This window comes from Siphateles boraxobius, unplaced genomic scaffold (genome assembly GCF_051911475.1).
Source record: "Siphateles boraxobius isolate OS27281-9 unplaced genomic scaffold, OSU_SipBor_1 24, whole genome shotgun sequence".
In the NCBI taxonomy this organism is placed as follows: Eukaryota; Metazoa; Chordata; class Actinopteri; order Cypriniformes; family Leuciscidae; genus Siphateles; species Siphateles boraxobius.
Window position 1 is genome coordinate 81,576 of NW_027508855.1, and position 19,776 is coordinate 101,351.

General features: G+C 38.1%; 1 protein-coding gene across 4 annotated transcripts in view; it reads right to left on the reverse strand.

Annotated features, from left to right (window-relative positions):
- Positions 1-6,811: 6,811 nt before the first annotated feature.
- usp20 (ubiquitin specific peptidase 20) overlaps positions 6,812-19,776 on the reverse strand; it is a 31,620-nt gene continuing 18,655 nt past the window's right edge. For 2 of the 4 annotated variants that reach the window (XM_077240562.1, XM_077240564.1), the window contains 11 exons: positions 16,839-16,933; positions 16,666-16,699; positions 16,496-16,541; positions 16,230-16,410; positions 15,952-16,078; positions 13,397-13,566; positions 12,413-12,494; positions 12,024-12,132; positions 11,313-11,415; positions 9,512-9,850; positions 6,812-8,346 (listed from right to left, as the gene is read on the reverse strand). In XM_077240562.1, coding sequence (XP_077096677.1) covers positions 9,516-9,850; positions 11,313-11,415; positions 12,024-12,132; positions 12,413-12,494; positions 13,397-13,566; positions 15,952-16,078; positions 16,230-16,410; positions 16,496-16,541; positions 16,666-16,699; positions 16,839-16,933 — 1,282 coding nt within the window. In that variant the 3' untranslated portion in view covers positions 6,812-8,346; positions 9,512-9,515. Of the gene's footprint in view, positions 8,347-9,511; positions 9,851-10,191; positions 10,227-11,312; positions 11,416-12,023; positions 12,133-12,412; positions 12,495-13,396; positions 13,567-15,951; positions 16,079-16,229; positions 16,411-16,495; positions 16,542-16,665; positions 16,700-16,838; positions 16,934-19,776 lie in introns of all 4 variants that reach the window. The other 2 variants (XR_013206823.1, XM_077240563.1) reach the window with 2 other exon arrangements.

Consider the following 19,776-nt stretch of genomic DNA (forward strand, 5'->3'; position numbering starts at 1 on the left):
TAAAATAGTGTAACAGCGCAGCGCTTCTGTGTTGTACGTCACACGTAGGCTCACTATTGGCCGACCCTGGTCGTGTGTGATGGTGGGACGTGCAACACAGAAGTGCTGCTGTCACCAAGCGGCAACATTCTAATCTGAAAAATGAAGCCTACCCGGAAGTGCGAAAAACTGCAATACATCGAAAATCCGCTAGGGGCAGGTCCCAAAAGGGAGCAAATGTCCATAGACCCCCATGTTAAAATGTCCGTTTTCACAGCATAAATTCATGTTTTTACAGGTTGGTCCCATGGACTTTTATTGTATTTTTCAATAGGTTCCGAGTGCCTGACAACTGTGAGGGGGGTGAATTTTTTTCTAACTCGTTAGTTTAGATCGTATTGAGATATAAAATGTATGACAAATAAGGACGTGGTTAACTTTGATTGACAGCGTGATTGACAGCTGATAACGGGCTGCGCCGGGTGGAATTCCTGAAATTTGACGTCTCGGCCATGATCTGACACAACACATCATACCACCTCTGTATCCTTTCTAAAAAGATTTTCCAAGGTGGCGCCGCCCATACCCCCCATAAACGGCCTCAAAACCATTCTTCAGAAAGTCTATGGGTGACGTCACAGACGCTTTGTCCATATTTTTTACAGTCTATGGCTGTTACACTACGTGAACTCCAATCTGCTACTCCAGTTTTGTTGTTTTTCAAGCTCTTATAATGGCTTTGGATGTCACTAGCTATATCGGCTACAGGATATGTTAAAATATAGCCTAAAACAGTACAATTCTTTTTCTTTTTCTTATAAAAGAAAAAGAATGTATTCTGTAAAGACCATGAATATCCAAATTAGCCCCGCCTCCACGCACACCAGCTCAGAGATCCACTCGGTCAACTTTACTGTAGTATGCTGCACAATGGCAATTGGAAATACTGGTTTAATTCAGCCATATGTGTTTGAACCAGAAACTGATTCAGAAGAATTGGAAGAGTCATGTATAAGAGCCTGGAAGGCATAGTCGATGCATCAGAATGGTAGTATTTTGGTTAGCATAAGAATGGTTAGTGAAAAAATACTGCAATTTTAAGGACAAAAAAAGGTCTAATGTCTATTGTCAATAGTGTGTATGAAGCACCAATAAGCTTTATAGCAAGGACTTTTGGGTAAAATGTGGAAGACAGTCGACACATCTGGCCTATATGGCATGGCTGAGCTCATGTGGGCCAAATTTTTACCATGTTTTGCCATGGCTTTAGAATTGGAGGGAATTTTCTTTTGGAATATAATTTGTATTGTGGTATATGGCCCAGATGAAAGTACACAACTGAGGATCATATGTGGCATGGCTATGGCACACCATGGAATATGTTATCCTATGGTTAATATTTGTTTCATACTTGGAAAACCACATGTAACCTGCTGCTAGTCATGTGCGGCAGGTTTGTGGCAGTCCACACCTCAGCCTTTTCAACTACGCTATTGGTTGCTTTCTTCTTTTTTGTTGCATTTTTTCTTGAGCTCCAATTGGTGGATTACTATGTGACTCCAACATTAACACACTTCTTTTAAGTTTAAGATGCTATTATTAATAAATAAATAAAAAAGACAGAATCAGTTTTTGTGTTTAAGACTGTTTGATTGACTTTTTAATGGATATTTTAAATACATTAAAAAGTGTGGAATAAATGTGGTTAAATAATGCTTACGTAAGGGCCATCCACCCTTTACAGAACTCAACCAAACAAGAATTACATATAAGGTTCCCATATGGTCCAAATATTGTTTTTATCAATTGGCTTACTTTGGGTGGAATTATGGCACTGTTTTGGTTTAGTTCTGGCTAAGAAGTGGACCAGATTTGGGCAGGCAAACACAATTTAACTTGGGCCACACTGTAGCTGTTTATTTGGGCCAGATCTATGCCAAAGCATATTTTCCGTTGCGAATTCTGCAAGTGACTTTTTTTTTTTTTACTTCACGTGAAATTCCAGATGGCATGGATTCCTTTTAAAATTGCTGGATTGCCCCAGTGAAAATTTGCTAAACAATAGTAAATCTGACTGCACCTTAAAACACCATAATTTCATCACAATAGTAATTGTGAATGTTTTTGTTCTTCCCAGTAGAAACCAACAGCATTAAAATTTTCACAGTATTGAATGTTTTATTTTTTAAAATGTACATTCATATTTCCAAACAGAATTTCCATCCACAATGATAAAAATAAGGGTGACTCTATAATAGAATAGAATTCTATTATAGTTTTTCCCTGACAATGATGGAGTAGGAACTAAATTGGGTTATTGCTCAAATTGGAGTAGGAACTAAATTGTGGAACATTATGGACATAATGAAAGCAGAACCCTTTTCACATAGTCAAGACACAAGGTTTAATTCGGGCAGACTAAGGCCTTGTCCAATGCATCTTTTTCTCTCCATTTTTATTTAACTTTACTTTTTATCTCCATTTAAGACAGCGTTTTTGTTCTGCAAAAACTGAGCTTTTTGAAAACGCTTTCCCAAGTGGATACATTAGAAAATGCCATTTTTGTGTTGTATTGTGGACCTGTGTACTGTGAAACAGCCTGTGCCATTCACTTTCACACTGTTATAAAAAGATATGTCACTTTGTACACTCTTCATAACTCAGTACTGCAAAGATAACAGAAAATTTACTCGCAATTGCTGTCCTGTGGCAAAACATGAGAGCAGTTTTATTTTAGACCAAACATAAAGCCAAATAGTGGCTGAGTGCGAACTGGATGCATCAGTGAATGGTGAGATATCTTTGTGAGATAAATGATCCTGCCAGAAGAATAGCGTGATAAATTTATATCTGTTCCATCTGTATCATCTCAGTGAGCTATTATGAGGTTTTACGCATGCGCAGTAAGGTGAATTTAGCGTTTTCATGATGATTCAGTGTGGTTGACGCTAGTGTGGACAGAGAGAGTTTTGGAATGAAAATGTCGTTTTCAAATGTATCCGGATTAATGTAGACGTGTCGTGGCCTTTCCGCGCATTTCATTGACTCTGGGTGAGTGACTGAATTTGGAGCCAAAGGGAATGGCAATATTTGGCAAAAGGTGTAAGTAACCTGCAATAGTACAAAAACAACAAGCGTCAAAAGTCTATTCCGAGATAGTCAGAGGAGGAGGAAGAGCTTGTATTTGTGTTGTCATCGCAGAAGTCCTCCGCATCAGAGAAAGAGGAAGTGTAGTGGAGGCCTGAGAGTCTGTGGTAGTCCTGCTGAGAATTCTCTGGCAAATGGGACATGTCCATTGATGTCTGGCCTCTTTGTGAGCCAGAAACACTCCACATATCAATCAACTGTGTGCAAATGGCACAACCCATTGTTGAGAATTTCGTAATGCAAATTGCTTAAAAAACTTTCTTCCTAAATGACATAGCCTTTTATCAGGTATACACTGAAACACATGTCAGCAGTGTAGAGGCCTTTACTCATTCAAGCACTGGCTGTCATATAAGGATTCAGCTGGAGTCAACTTAGGATGGCAAATAGTGAGCGTGTCTGTGAAAAGCGCTATACGGAAAGAAAAAGAGAGCGTGAGAAAGCAAATTTAGACTTAGGTCTGTCTTTCCTAGGAATGCTTTGTTCAAACCCTCGCCTGGAGGTATTGACAATTACAAGGTGGAGTACAAGCTGAAAACTGAAAAGGAAACATTGAGACAAGAAAAGGCTGAGGGACTATGAGTCAAATTGTTGTAGCATGTGCATTGCAGACCACAAATGGATCAGAGCTAAACTGAGGTCTGCAACAGAATTACTGAAAGGTCACAAGGTTACAAGGTCAATAGTAAGTGGAGAGCAAAATATTGAAACATGGTCAGTAATATTGCGGTCAGATTCTTAGTGTTGGTTAAAAATATGACAAAAAACTGGAATATGATATCAGTGATGAGTGTTTATCTAAAAAATGCAATACCACACCTTACTTTGCTTTGAACTCACATTATCAACAGATAGAATATCAGAAGCTAATAAAGTATTCATTTTGCACCAGTCAAAAATCAGTGAAGCTGTATTCTCCCACCCTGTGAATCCTGGGTGTGACTAGCGATCATTGTCGCTATTGTTGCTTAAGTCTCGGTGGTGTTATAAGTACACCTCTCAGACGATTGTCCAGCCTGGGGAAAGAAACATAACACATTCAGCAGTGTCGTCTGATGGCATCATAGATAATCTGCACCTCATAACAATTAACTTTACACTAATGTGGACAGCGGTTTACAAGAACTCTGGGTAAAAGACTTGTATCAAAAGTGTGCTGTCAGATGATGCTGACTATACTAAAATCAGTCATTCTACATGCTATAAGTACATTTAAATGTACAGTAAGAAAAATGGATATTCATCTTCAGATTTACTGAAAATTTAAATTTAAATGTTATTAAATTATTAGTGTTTTAAACATAACTTTAGATGACAGCAAATTTGATCTTAATGTAAAAAAAGGGGAAAATATGAGAATGCACAATTAAACACCCAATATTGACCGATACAATCTCATTTTATACTCCATTACATGGATATATATGTAAATCATTAGATCCTTACATGTGTGATAACAGCATTAGGTGTTATATATTTTAGGTGTGTGTGTGTGTGTGTGTGTGTTAAAAAGAGTACACCTAAATAGCTTTCAATGGGTCTTAACATTGATTAATTTGAGCACTCGAGCTGTGACAGGCTGATAGAGATGCACAAGCTCTGCACCCACTGAAAGTGTTAATAACAAGGTCTATTAAAAATGTATTTCACAGCCATGAGGTTATTACCTCATGCATGATGCGATATTGCCCTGGTTGACAACATTGCTCTGAGCTCATTGTTAACGCCTCTTGCCTGCTGCCTTTGTGTCTGAGATAACTGAAGGGAATCTGTTTTATAGCAGACACTAGAGGTTTGGTGATGTACTTCTGGGAGACCGCAGAATTACCTTCTGATTACATGGATATGTTGATTGATTCATGCAATTGCTTTTAGCTATAAGAGAAAACCCATTTAAATACACTTATATATTAATATGAAACTTCCAAAAACAGCACAACAAGTAGGGTGTTCACAAGCATCAAATCTGAGCAGAAAGCACAGTTTTTGTTTAGTAAAGATTTCCACTTTATATTAGGTCTTTCTGGATACACCTCTTGAAGTGTTAATAAAGCAGGAAGGTTATTTTTTGTTACCAGTTACTACAATGTTTATGTTTATAGTGGAAAAAAAAAGTTTCACCTCTGTGTACAGTAATTTTACTCTTATTTATACCATAAATATCACATCAGGTGAAACTGACATTCAATGATTTTTTTTTGTACTGGTTTTATGAACCAAGGCTGTGGTTCACATGTTATAATCATTTAAAATAAGAACACTGTAGACAGAGTCTTGACTAACAATAAACTGTACATTTAGACTCAGCAATTCAATATTTATCTATTGTGTTAAACAAAAGAGCTGCCAGATGTTTCAGCTATACCACACATGCTAATGTTTACAGAAACAGTGGACAAAACCAGAAAGATGTTATACGTCATGGACAAAGCATGTTTATTTCCTGAAATGACCCTTTAGATAATGAAAGCCAGATGCAGCAATTGCGCAAAAAACAGAGGAATGACGACTCACTTTGGGATGGAAATTACAATCCTTTACGGCAGACAAGACAGCCGCTCAGATGGGTGGTCTGCAGCTCTCCGCATCCTTCTCTCCTCCTCCTCCTGCGCTCCTTTCTCCAGCCTGCAGACAGAAAGAGGACTTACGATGACATCAACAATGATAATGAGCTCCGTCACATAAATATTCACCTTCCCTGTGAGATTACTTGGTTTATACTAGGCAGTTGAAGCAATATTCCAGGGGCTGTGTGAGGACAAAGAGAGAATGGAGACGAAGGGTGGGGGGTTGTGGGCATGCAGAGAGTGGTGATTAAGGATGAACAGTGCCTCGAGCAGGAAGGTAACATTGATGTTCCTCAGAATGCTTAAAGAAGGCCTGGGGCTCTGGGAGCCAAATATGGATCCTTGAACATTTGAAGTTGTAGTTTGTATCCATAAGTGATGGACCCGTGGAAATAGCTCAGCCTAAAACTAGGCTTTTTTTCTTATACATATTAATAGCAAATATATACATTTTAGATAGGTAGGTAGTAGAGAATAAAAGGCATTAAGAAAAACAGGAAAATAAAAAATCTGAAAGAGTTATTATTGTTAACTAAAGCTACTATACATTTTTTTTTTAAATTGACCATTAAAACTTTAATGATTAATTAAATAAAGATGAAATGAAAAATAATATGGAAAAACTTCAACTTAAAAAACTTTAAGTTTATATTTAAGTTGAAGTACTAAAATAACTAAAACGGAAATAACATAAATTAAAGCCAAATAGAAATATATAATCAAATAAAAATTACAAAAGCACAAAACTTAAATTCACATTCAAATGAAAACTGAAAACATAAAAGCTACTTAAAATGTTAATAAACATGTTAATAAACACTGTATTGACAATGTACAGTATAAAACAATCAAAAAATTATTATTAAAAATTTATTTTTTGAAGAATTCCTTTAAAATCATCAGCTAAAAAAAACAAAAACTCAAGAGACGATTATAGGATTCTGGTTAAGAAACAACTTAACAAGTGTGGGCATGGCCTTAGGTTACGCAAAACAGATCTGAAGTTTGTAACTGGATCAAGCTGGTCATGAATGTAGCAATTCAACACCATTCTGGGAACCACAGTAATATGATCGCAGAACCATATAAAAAGTAATAACAAAGAAATAGACACTGTGTAGAAAGAACAGGCTTTATTTCTATAAGTCAAATCAGACAGATCTTAACATTTAAATCACTTAAGTTAAAAAGGAATTACATCAGAAGTTACCTTGGAAGTTCCTGCAACACAATATGTAACAGACCATATTGTCCTATACACAAGCAATTCTCCACAATTCTGACCATTTGCTTATGAGAAAAGAAGACATTCATAAATAAATACTGTTGCATTTTTTTATGTACAAAGAATATGTTCGAAATGACATAGTTAGGCTAGCTTATCGGCATTCTTTTAACATTTCCAACACATCTGATTCACCTCATTGCACGTTCCCTTGGAAAAGCAATTTAGTTTTATTTGAGGCTGTGGAGCTGCATCATTAAAACATTGTGACATATAAATGATGCAGCTTTCAACAGACAGCACACCAAGCATTTGAGTAAGCAGTTACTGTAAGTTTTGCCAGTCTGAGGAAATTGTGAAAAATGTGAAGACCATTTAATAGTAAATACGTCAAACATAGTAGCTTATGCAACCCTGTGTCAGAGCTGGGGCGCCGAGATGGGGATATCCGTGAAGCTTTCACTTCCTTCTTGGGACAGAGCATGGAGCTATGTCAAAATTTGAGGATTTTAAAGTTTATTAAAACAAAATGTAATATTAATGGCAAACACATCCTGAGCTTTTAATATTGAAATCTTATATTGTGTAATGACAATTTCGGTCGAATTTCAGTAGCATTGAGTAAACAGCCCTAGATTCAAAATGAAAAGGCAAATTCACCCATGGCATCACATCCTGTTGTTACTTAAGATTAATTATTTCAATGCCTGAATTGTAACTTCCAAGGCAAAAGTGCTGGAACCAGCATATATCTGTAACATTAAATCTTATCCCTCCAAAAGTTTTCAGAGAACATGATTTAGTGGCTAGCGTGAACATTGTTGAGTATTGATGGAAATTGTTTTCGTAGATCTCGGAGGTAGGAATGTAAACACAACTTGCTGTAAAATAATGCTGAAAAGATTAAGCCTTCAACATCATCATGTTTCAACTATGTTTCAACACTCGCAGTGCCAACATGTTCAGTTTCATCACATTTGTACTGTGAATTATTGTGATATAGTTGAGTTGGGTGGAAAAGAAAGCTTCTTTGACCATGCAGATACTAAGTTCACGCCTTATTTTTCCTAGGCAGACGTCAGTAAAGAGCTCTAACAAAAATTTTGAGTGAGAGTTTGAATATGTCCTGCTTGATGCATTATGTATTTACCTGCACACTACTGAGAAAGGCTTACGTCGCTGCCCTTAATCCCAATGACAACAGAAACAAGCCTATCACCAGCACACATGTATGAAGCTTCTTCATGAATGTTAAATGTTTTATGTGTGTGTCTGATAATAGATTTATTCACCTAATAAATAAGACCCTATCCTACACTAGGCGAGCTCTGTCAGTCACAGATAACAGATCCACAGGAATGCTCACGAAGTGCTTGTAAGACAGTAAGCGCAGTGCGTGACTGTCATCCACACGTTGGTCTTCACCACCTACAGTAGAGCAAAGAAACAAACAAAACCTATCAATAACAAGTGAATATTTCATTCCTGTATTCAAATATATGGGTGATTTTTCAACTACGGTAGTTGTTCTGTCTTCTAGGATGATTTAAATATATAAAATATAAAAATATATAACTTTTTGTGTGTACAATCATCTAGGAGACAGAGAAGCTCCAGTTAAACTTTTTTTTTTTTTTAAATCAATGTAGTGTTGAAGAATAGATTATAATAGCTCTAAAAATGTATTGTCCATGTTAACCATAACCCTATTTTTTTACATTTAGATTAAACTATTTTGGGCGTTTGTTATTAATCGATTTAAAAGAAAGAGTTAAAGAAAGATAGTTTTTTCTAAAGTGTTTAACAAAACTACTAATTACTTGAACAATTTGTATAAAAAAACAAAAAATAAAAATCTGAGATCAAACCAAACCATTACTGATCCAGTTATTTGAGAATTTAAATTTGTATTTTATTTTCATTTCTGAGTTTTTTTAATTTTGCAGTTTAAGTTAACACAATAAGTTCGGAAGTAGCTTATTAAAAAGTCCAAAGCTTATTTCACATTTGTTGAATATGTCACCAGTCATGTCGTTACAATCACACAAACAATTAAAAAAACTAGATAACACATTATACCAAAATCTACCTGAAGCTTCACCAGATCTTTGTTGCACGACATGTGATGAATAATTTCATTAAGATTTTTTTTTTATGAACTTGCATTTTTCAGGATTTCAAGTAGTAAAAGTGCCCCTAATTGAAGAATCAGCCAAGCACAAGGGCGATGTATGTAGATGTGATTAATCAGCCTGTCTGGATCATACCAGTCTGTACCATATGCTGTCTGGAACATGTCTGGAATTAATGATGCTTGAGCTTTTCTCAGAAATAACTTCACTTTCTTAGACAAGATGGTTTATAAAGGATATATATAGTTCCATGCTTTAACTACAGACATATTCTATCTATTCAACAAAATCTATAATAAAAACAAAAAAAGTGTCAAAATACTTTTATTCATTTTAAACAATATATCACTTTCAATCAATTTAATGCTTCCTTGCTGAATTCTTTATGAAAAAATTGTATTGGCCCAAACATACATACAAGTGTGGCTTGGTATTCAAATCTTTTTTGAGGTCACTCTTACCATTTCAGAGGGCTCTGGTCTCTGCCTCTATCTTCCTCTCACCATGCGTGTCAGTGTCTGGGTGGCTGATGGTTTGCCGCACTGCAATCTCTGGCCCACCGCCATAAATACTTAACAAGTACTGCCACGTTTCTTCAGATATCTGCCCGTAGTCTGCTCCTGCAAACCAAACCGTAGATAATGAACTAAATACAAAGACACACATGCGAGTCAGACAAAGTTTTGACACAAGATGAGTCAAAGACACGTCAATTTTCAGACAGCCAATACCCTGTTTAAGCTGGATATGTCCGCCTTTCATTACTGCAATCTTGCTGTTGTCAATGGGCCCGGGCGGCTCTAAACCAGCAGAGAGAGAGAGAGAGGGAGAGAGGCAGGAAAAGAATAATGACCTATATAAATACAGTGCATAAAGAAGTCCCGGCATTGGTGCATAAAGAAGTCCGGAAGTGACTCATTGGTTTTGTCAGTGTTGCCATGTCAGGCTGGTCTTAAACATACAGAGGGATGTTTTGATTGCGTTTCAGAGCCACAGTGTTTATAATTTTTAGGGAGAACTATAACATCAGAAAAAAAATTACACACGTCCCCTAATGTAATAAGGACCTTTGTAAAGTATTTTACACAGTCTTAAAGGGATAGTTCCCCCAAAAATGAAAATTCTGTCATCATTTACTCACTCTCATGTCATTCAACTTGTATGCATTTCTTTCTTCTGTGGAACACAAGAAAAAGATAAAGAAGATATTTTGAAAAATGTCTGTCTTTTGTCCATATAATGAAAATTTTTTTTATGTAAAGAAAAAAAGAAAGTCATACATGTTTGTAACAGCATGACGACAAATTTGAGGTAAACTATCCCTTTAAAGTCACCATTTAACTGGAAATTGCAATGGAATTATCTTCCCTGTTGTGACGTTAATGCAAGTAAAAGGGCACCTCGAGCAAGAAAAAAAAAAAGTTTGGGACTTCATTTTGTCCATCGAGAATTGATTGGATTGTTGCCATTTGCTAATTGCTGCGATTGTTTCATGTGAGTGACAAATTGCTGGAGGGGCGGAATGGAAACTCGTCAGGCCATTGGACAACCTTATGAACATGAAAAATTCAAAACACATGAATTAATCTTTGTTTCAGATGTGTTTTGTTGTTTGTTTAACATTAATGACATAGACATCAGTAGATTTTTATAGGCTGCTGTCACACCTAATGAACGGATCCAATATAATAACACACAACTGTTTATATTTACTTACGACATATCGGCATGGGTTTACGTGAATACTTGCCGAGGCAGGTATTTTAACATAATTTTGTGTATGTCTCCGTTCAAGCAGAAGGAGACTGTGTTCTGTGTTTGCGCTTGGTCTGAGGCTGTACGCTCAGATAGCAGCTCATGATCAAGTTTCCTTTCACCTCTTTTCTGAATGGTTTAAAATCGCTTGAATGTGTAAACTGTCAAGAAAAAAACACATGCAAATGATAAACTTTCGACTATGATGGTTAAACTTGGCAAATAATCCACAAATCACATGCATGCCTAACCGTGAGGCCTGGTCCGTATGGAACACGGATCAACTGTGATCCGTTGCACCCCAATTAGTGACTGTTTTAATACACATAGAATGCTTAAAATGCTTAAAATAGTTGTACAATATAAACAGACACTTAAATTCCTACCTCAGGTCAGTGAACTAAATGCAGTGAACAGATTTACATTATTATTCATTTTGCTGCATATATTTTTTTAAATAATAAAATAAGCAGTATCAGATGTTTGTGAGTTTGTATAAGAGTGTACCGTTGTCTTTGCCCTTGACAAAGTTCTCCCATTCTCTGAACCACTGCATGCTGATACACAGGATGACAGTAGGTGCTTCTTCAGCCTGAAACTCTTTATTTAACTATAGACAGAAAGAGAAAAAAAGAAACAGAGAGGGATATGACCACTATCAAATTTAAACTCCCTCTAAACAATCTGAGTGTTTCCGTACTCTTTAGTATAACAGTTATAGCTGCATTTAATATTGATACGCCCGTTTAAAAACTGTTGTTTCAAACATGACATCCAAATTTTTCCAAAGCTTCAAAACATGTGTGTTTCAAAGCTGTTGCTGGATAAGTTGCTGCACTCCTGATATGATTCCAGTACAGGTCACTTCCTTGATCTGTTCAGTATGCAGTCTGTTTTTCATCAGTTCTCTGGCTTTGCGAGCAGCAAACGCATCCAAGAACATTATGCTCCTTCCAAGAGGAGTTTCCGCACTACGTTACCTAAGATGCTGTACATCTGCGTGGATAACCTAGAAGAACAATGTTCAAATGCACTCCCTCCTATCTGATTCACAGTGAGTGTTGTGGAGATGGACAGCATCTCATTGTTTGCTTTTAAGTGGGCTACAAAAGTTGGCAACATATTAAACCCGCAAGAGCAAACTAATTTGTCTGTACATGAACGGCACTTATTTAGCAAACATTAGTGAACTCTGTCTGTGTGAAGTCATTTGTTCACCTTGATGAAGGTGTCTATCTCCAGCTTCCGTCGTTTGGCTAAGGTCTCGATCTCTACTTGGCAGATGGCACACACATATAAGTGATTCACGGCTGGGCCTCCCCCAAACCTGGGGGAGAAATGTTCAAAGTATGGCCAGTGAAAAGCACAAACACATAACTCAACAATGTTTACATTGCACTGCTGGTGTAGTTCCTTAAACATGACATCAGATGCCTTGGACCGACAGAACGCCATAAACATCTTGTGAGTTCAGGGTTGGACTGAGGTTTTATTTACTTCACCAGATCAAAAGCTAAAAAATAATCCATGTTCCAGTTCCACTGAGGTGATAAATGTCCTGAGGACTTCCTAAATGTCAAAAATGTGCATTGCTATGCATGACTCACCTGTTGTAGAGATATTCCCACACATTCTGAGGAAGGATCACGACCAGATCGTCCACATAATGGTACTTAGTAGGAGGGATTCCTGTATAAAAATAATACCTGAATTAAGGTTGTACTGCTACAGCAAGTGAAAAAGATTCAAAAATTTCTACCAATGTGCAAACCATATACTGGGTTGAAAATGAGCTATTTGCCAAAAGTGCCAATAGCGGGTAAAATGAGTCAAATAAAGAAAGGTGATTAATTAAAGGATTATTTTTGTTATTCACTATATCACTTGTTGTTGTATACTTTCTACGTGAAATGTTGTCTCTCATAAAAACATTAACACGCTATTCGGTGGCTTAATGCAATTAATAGTTCACATATGAGTCATCACATGGAGCTCTAGAAGAGGAAAAAAAACAAAAACTTCAGGCCATCCTAGATAAACTTTGGTGGTCATTTTTCCACTGAGGAAAAAGTTGTAAGAAGATGTGCGAGTTGTGACAGCCACACAAGTCTTTACATGCAGATAGAGGAGAAGAAAATACAACATTTTAAGACTGTATGTCACTTATGTCAAGCAAAAAAACAAACAAAAAAACTGTGAGGGTCAGATAGGGGTGTGTGATTATGTATTGTTTAAGTTAATCTCGTAATTGTTGTTTTAACTGCAGCCACATACCACATGTAGCCAGTAAATCCATTTACTCACCAACTAAAGTCAATTTGTACTCGCATGTACTCTTTGTACTCTTCATACTTACACAGTAAGCAAAGTACAGACAAAAAAAAAGTGTAGTTTCATTAGAGCAGCAAACTTTATGACAGAGTAAGGCTCAGAAGAGCCCCCTGGCACCCCCTAAACTCTTCTGAACCAATGGTCTGACAAAACCATGATGTACATAAATTAATATTACAATCATGTAATTAATTCAACCTAAATTGGTCCAGTTTGGATAGGTTTTGGATATACATGCCAGTATTTGTGTGTGATTATACCTCCATGCTGACAGAGGAAAGTGTGGTTGGCGATGGGTCCAGGCTCAGTGAATGTGTTGAACTTGTTGAGCCATTCTCTGGAAATGTAGAACTGAAGCAGACTGGGCTCCTTTAAATTAGCCAGTGCGACAATCTTCTGTCTCTCTCTCACAGATTCTTCACTGCTCTTCCTAAAAGAAAATTAACAAACATTTAAAAGTGCACTCAGCACTATATTTCCCAATAGTATTGGATTTTATTCTGACATCTATTGGCATGGAACCTAATTAACTTACATTAATTAACTTAACTACATCGTTTTGGTCATATAAAAAAAATGCAATTAATTTAATTATATGTAAAACAGCTGCAGAGTAACATAAGTAGTGACATATGTTTTCTTAGTTATCGTACTTGTATGTAACAAGTGAAACAAGATTCTCACAAAAATGTAGGCCAGGGACTTGGTTCTATCCATCCGTTGATGATTGGATGGAGGCAGATCTAAATGTAAGCCTGTGATTGTAAGAAAAGGGCAGGGTTTATGCGGACTAAATAATTGGATAAGTTTGGCATACAGTCACGTCCATATATTTGGACACAGGCACAATTTTTGTTATTTTAGCCATTTGCCAAAACATATACAAGTTACAGTTATATAATGAATGGGCTTAATGTGCACACTCTCAGCTTTAATTGGAGGGTTTCGCATCTCCCCTTTTCAAGGGACCACAAGTAATTAGACAATTGACTCAAAAGCTGTTTCATGGACAGGTGTGGGTTATTCCGTCATTATTTCTTCATTGCTTAAGCAGGTAAATGATGGAGCTTGGAGTTGATTCTAAGTGTACGTTTACACGACAACAAAACGGGGACGTCTTTCCTTTGAGTTTTCGGTGTACATTGTCAAAACGATCCCCATTCACACGGATCTGCGAAAACGACTCAAAACCCTGTATTCTGCTGCCAGGCCATTAGATGGCAATGAAACACTATAGAATGAACACGTAACACGCATTACGCAGAGATTCGCATTTTTGTTGTTTACACACAGACCGGTTTCAAAAGCTTTGAAACACGTTTCCAGGCACCCAAAACGCCGCTGTCATGTAACGAACGGCCAAAACGCATAAAAGGTTTTATGTTTTTAGCTGAAAACGGTGTCGTGTAAACAGCCCCTAAGTGTGGCATTTGCATTTGGATCATGTGGTCAAAGTAGCTCTCCATGCAAGTGAAACACGCCTTCATTAGGGCTGTTTCAAAAACAAAACAAACCGATCAGAGAGATAGCAGGAACATTAGGATTGGCCAACAGTTTGTTATATTCAGAGAGAGAAAAAAAGAATGCACTGGTGACGTGGTGAGCGCAGCAACATAAAAAGGCCTGGACGTCAAAGAAAGACAACAGTGGTGGACGATCGCAGGATCTTTCCATGGTAAAGAAAAAACGCTTCACAACATCCAGCCAAGTTATGAACACTCTCTAGAGCAGTTCTGGAAAAGCATTCTTTGGACTAATGAAACTAAGATCAACCTGTACCAGAATGAAGGGAAGAAAAAAGTTTGAAACAGCTCATGATCCAAAGCATACAACATCGTCTGTAAAACACAGAGGAGGCAGTGTGATTTCATAGGCATGCATAGATTCAAGTGGCTCTGGGTCACTGGTGTTTACTGATGATGTGACAGAAGACTGAAGCAGCCAGATTAATTCCGAAGGCCAAATGGAGAAATGTTGTTTGGACGGCGCATCATAGTACAGATGGACAATGACACAATGCAAATGCAACCTATGAGATTTAAAGGAAAAGAAGTGGGATATTCTGCAATGGCAGGATATTCTGCAATGGCAGAATGATCAGGGTCAATCACCTGATCTGAACCCGATTAAGCATGCATTTCACATGCTGAAGACAAAACTAAAAAACATAAAAATATGTTAAAAGACTAAAGACCCAAGAACAAACAACAAATTAAGGCTGCAGTAAAGGCCTGGCAAACCATCACAAAGGAGGAAGCCCAGTCTTTGGTGATGTCCATGGGTTCCAGACTTCAGGCAGTTATTTCCTGCAAAGGATTCTCAACAAAATATTAAAAATTAACTATTTATTTATGATTATTTGTCCAATTTGAGCCTTTGAAAATAGAGGGACTGTTGCAACAGTTGCAATTCCTAAATGTTTCACATGATATTTTTGTTCAGCCTCTTAAATTAAATCTAAAAGTCTGCACTTTAATTTCATCTTGATAGTTTTATGTAAATTCTATTCTGTGGCATACAGAGCCAAAATTATGAAAATTGTGTCAGTGTCCAAATATATATGGACCTTACTGTACATCACCAGAGAGAAGTCTGCCGTTTGAAGATTGAATTACAATATTTTGAATAAAAATTATGAGGTCAAAAAAAGAAAAAGAAAAAGAAAAGAAATGTATGCAAAGATGAATCTTAAACAATAAGTTGCATTTTTTAAAAAGGGTGCATTTTCATTTTAAGCCAAATTTAATAAGAAAACATAACTGTGTGGTCTTCAAACAAACATTACAAAATCAATAAAATATCACAAAAAAAGTACCTGTAGAAAAGGACATATGCTTCAGCATTCTGCACTACTGTCTCGTGCACTTCTGTTACATACTGATCATCAAACTCGTACCACTGTCCATTGATCACATTCTGACAGTACGCTATGTAGTGACCACCTGTTCAACAAGGGAAAAAAACGTTTTTTTCACTCAAATAAATATTTTTTCTCATCTGGGAAAAGCGCCAGCAACTAACAAATACCAGGCCATTTATCAAAACCTCAAACCTCCTCAAAATATTTCGCAATATTATACAGAAGTAACTTACTCCCAGCAGTTCCGTGATGACAGATGACAGACAGCAGGTCGTAGGTAGTAATCTGTGATTGGCTCTCCTTAGCCAAGAAGGGCTTGAGATCCAAACCCTCCAATGGAAAAGACACGTGGCTATTTATCTTGAAGGAGTACATGACTTCATGCCTAAAACGCTTCAGGTGAACGCACAATATCTGCAAAGGAGATCACACATAAACAAACAAACTAGGAATACAAGTTGTACTGAAAAGAGCAGATCGAAATGGAGGGGGTACTTACTTCTGGTAGACGCAGAACTTTACAATATTTCACACCATTTCTCAATCTGGGAAGCAGGCAGAGTAAATTAGCATGTTTCTAAACATGTAAACCTAACAGCTACAGTATGGTTTTGGCTGTAAAACCATAATAACTAATAATTTAGCCTTTTTTTATATAAGAAATCTTACTTTTTACATCGTTCACAGCTGTACATGTTGTCTCCTGTTTGGCGGAAAGAAAAAAACATCAACCAAGGGTTTCCAAACAGTACAACAGTGTGGAAAGTGAATATTAATTGTTTTACCCATTGCTGTCACATTCATAATTCCACATTCCTAAATGTCAAACATGGTGTGCTTACCTTTCAGCTCATCAGCAGCAAAGAAGGCTGCCAGGCAGTCCTCCAGCGTTACCATGGGACCCCAAAACCAACTGGGAATACAAGACACTACAAACCTGCATAAAAACACACATTAGAGATGTGCGGATCCGATCTAACGTCACCCGAATCCGATGTTAAAAATAAATCATCCACCCGCCACCCACCAAACTTATTTAGATATCCACACCCAACTCGCACCTGATTGTCACATTACAATTATTCAAATTCTCAGTCTTAAGCGTGATAATATGGTATAATATTACACTGCAGTAGGCTGCTTTTAAATTAAAATGTATTAAAGTACAAGTTCTTCTTTGGAAAAATTACATTTCCCTTAATAGCCTAAACAAAGGCTTCAAACTTAAATTGTCACTTTTTCTGTCACTGCAACTTCCCAAACACACACAAGAGGAAATGTGTTCAGCGCAAGGAAAGGCTGGATAGGCTTTATTCGTTTTTTTGTCACATACACATAGCATTTCCCAGCCGTTACATATCACATAGCCATCACTTGATACGTCCTGGTTAACAACTTTATTAAAACGCTCCCAACTCGGTACTTTGCTTTCCTTCCTTCCTTTTGTTTTGTTTTAATTCTCCTTTTTGGAATTTCTCTCGGATCTGTTTTGCCTCCACTGCTGCTTAAACAAATCCCTACAACTACCTAGCTTAGTGACAGTCTGCAAATTAGTGCCTCTAAAAGTAAGCTCTAAAGGGATAGACTAAAGGAATACTATGGAAATCAATAGCCTCGTTGACTTCCATAGTATTTTTTTTTCCATACTATGGAATTCATTGGGGTTCATGAACTGTTTGGTTACCCGTATTATTCAAAATATCCTCTTTTTGATCCTGTTCACCAGAAAAAAGAAATTCATACAGGTTTGGAACAACTTGAGGGTGAGTCAATGATGAAAATGTTCATTTTTGGGTGAACTATCCCTTTAAACACGTTAATATTTCCATCATTAATGATTTATCTTATCCACCCATGAACCCCCTGCAATTAATCAGAACATTCTTTTTTTATTACTTGGCCCGCCAACCTGCGGATCATCCGCATTGTCCGCAGTTATAAGATGTAGTTTTCATGATCACTAATAGACATAAATTTACATTACATTTTTCAGGGCAATTACATAGTTCCCTTTCGAGGGAACTCAACACTGCGTCGAGAATCGACACTTTGGGGACGCTCCCTTAGCGTGCGCCTCTGAAGTAAGAATGAAACTAATCCAATCCTGATTGGTGTTGCGTCGTGATGTAACATGTGACGGCATAACCAGATGCATAAAAGTGACGCTGACACACACACACATCAGCTTTAGCTCTTCAGCAAGTGCTCTCTGTGAAACTGTCTGTCTTATTTGGTGTTGTTTGTCTGTGCAAAGCTCTGTATTATGGCGAGTGAACAATACACTAAGTGTGTGCACCCCTGCCCAAGATAATATATATGCCACGGGTGGGGACACGCATCAGCTGTGTGTGTGTGTATTGTTTAGGGGCGCAGCACGCACTGTCAGCTCTCGAGAGGGCTGCCTGTGCACACTGTGAAGCACTTCCTATTAGAGTGCTGCGCTCCCGCTTGGCTATATTATTTCCTGATGATGGCCAGGCTCACGATCCCCGCGGTTCGGGTCCCGCGTCCATTGAGGCGGCGCGACGGCTTAGATCGTGGAGATCGCAGAAGGATCTCGCGGATGAGAACGAGACTGCTGAGGCACCTTTTCTCTCATCATCCGCAGATTCTATGACACTCGTTCACGACGCAGAAGCCCGCGATGCGGCTTCTTCTGCCCGTGACGAGTGCCCAGTGCTCGAGCTATCTGTTTATAAGGAAGTAGATGTGCTCAGCATCGGGAACGAGCAACATGAGTCACACTCGCCGGCTTATGTTTCTGCTTATGTAGAGCTCGTGGAGGTTGTGATGCGTGCGGTGGCCAGACTAAATAAATATATAAATAAATATATTTATATATATAAAATATATGAGCTGGCCACAAAATAAGCAGGATGATCCCCGTCAAAATGAACTAGACGAGAGATTCCTGCAGCACCGTTCACAACCTCAGAGCCGGGGCTTACTGTTTTTCCCAGATCTTTATAAAAATATAAATATATATGTGTAGATCCTGGGAAAAACCCCATTCTTTAGGTATCTCACCACATTCATTATATGTTTATTCGAATGTGGTGGGTGCGAGAGAGTCGGGTTATGGCAAGTTGCCGCAGATGGAGGAAGCTTTAGCTTGCTATCTTTCTCCTGATCCGGCATCTTCACTTTAAGCCCCGGCGCTGCCCAACAAACCGTGCAGGGACACCTCTGCACTGGTTGGCTGGGCTTATATGGTGCAGGAAATCGATGTTGCTCTTCCGCCGTTAAAAACGTTTCGGGACACATCGGTTTCCAGCGAACGCAGGCTGCACTGTCCGCCCCACATTTTTGCGGCCAGGCAGCATTCGCGTTCGCCAATCGAGAATCTTTTTCGGTCCAGCCCTTCCGGAAACCCGCTTCAGGGGGTCGAGAACGAATCCCGATTAATACCCGAAGCCAGGCTCGAGAGCCTGGTTCCTTTGGTAAAATATTTAGAAAAGAAAAGGTCAGGCTGGTGCGTGCCTGCACTCTAGGACGATTTTGCAGGCATACCAGGCCGATCTTCTTAAAGATCTAAGTGAGGCAAATATTTCCTGTTGGCCGCTCCGCTATCTCCTTCTGGCCTGTTTTCCAACGCTGTCACTACAGTCGTTGACAGGTTTCAGGAAGCAAAAAAAAAAAAAAGAGAGCGTTGCCTCTAGAGGCCCTCCTGCGGGAGTTTGGCAAACAGAGGAAGCACTCTCAACCGAAGTCCTCCAGCCAGAAGGGTGACCTGAGGGCCGTCCTTCAGGCGAAGAGGTCCTAATTGTAGGACCTCTGAGG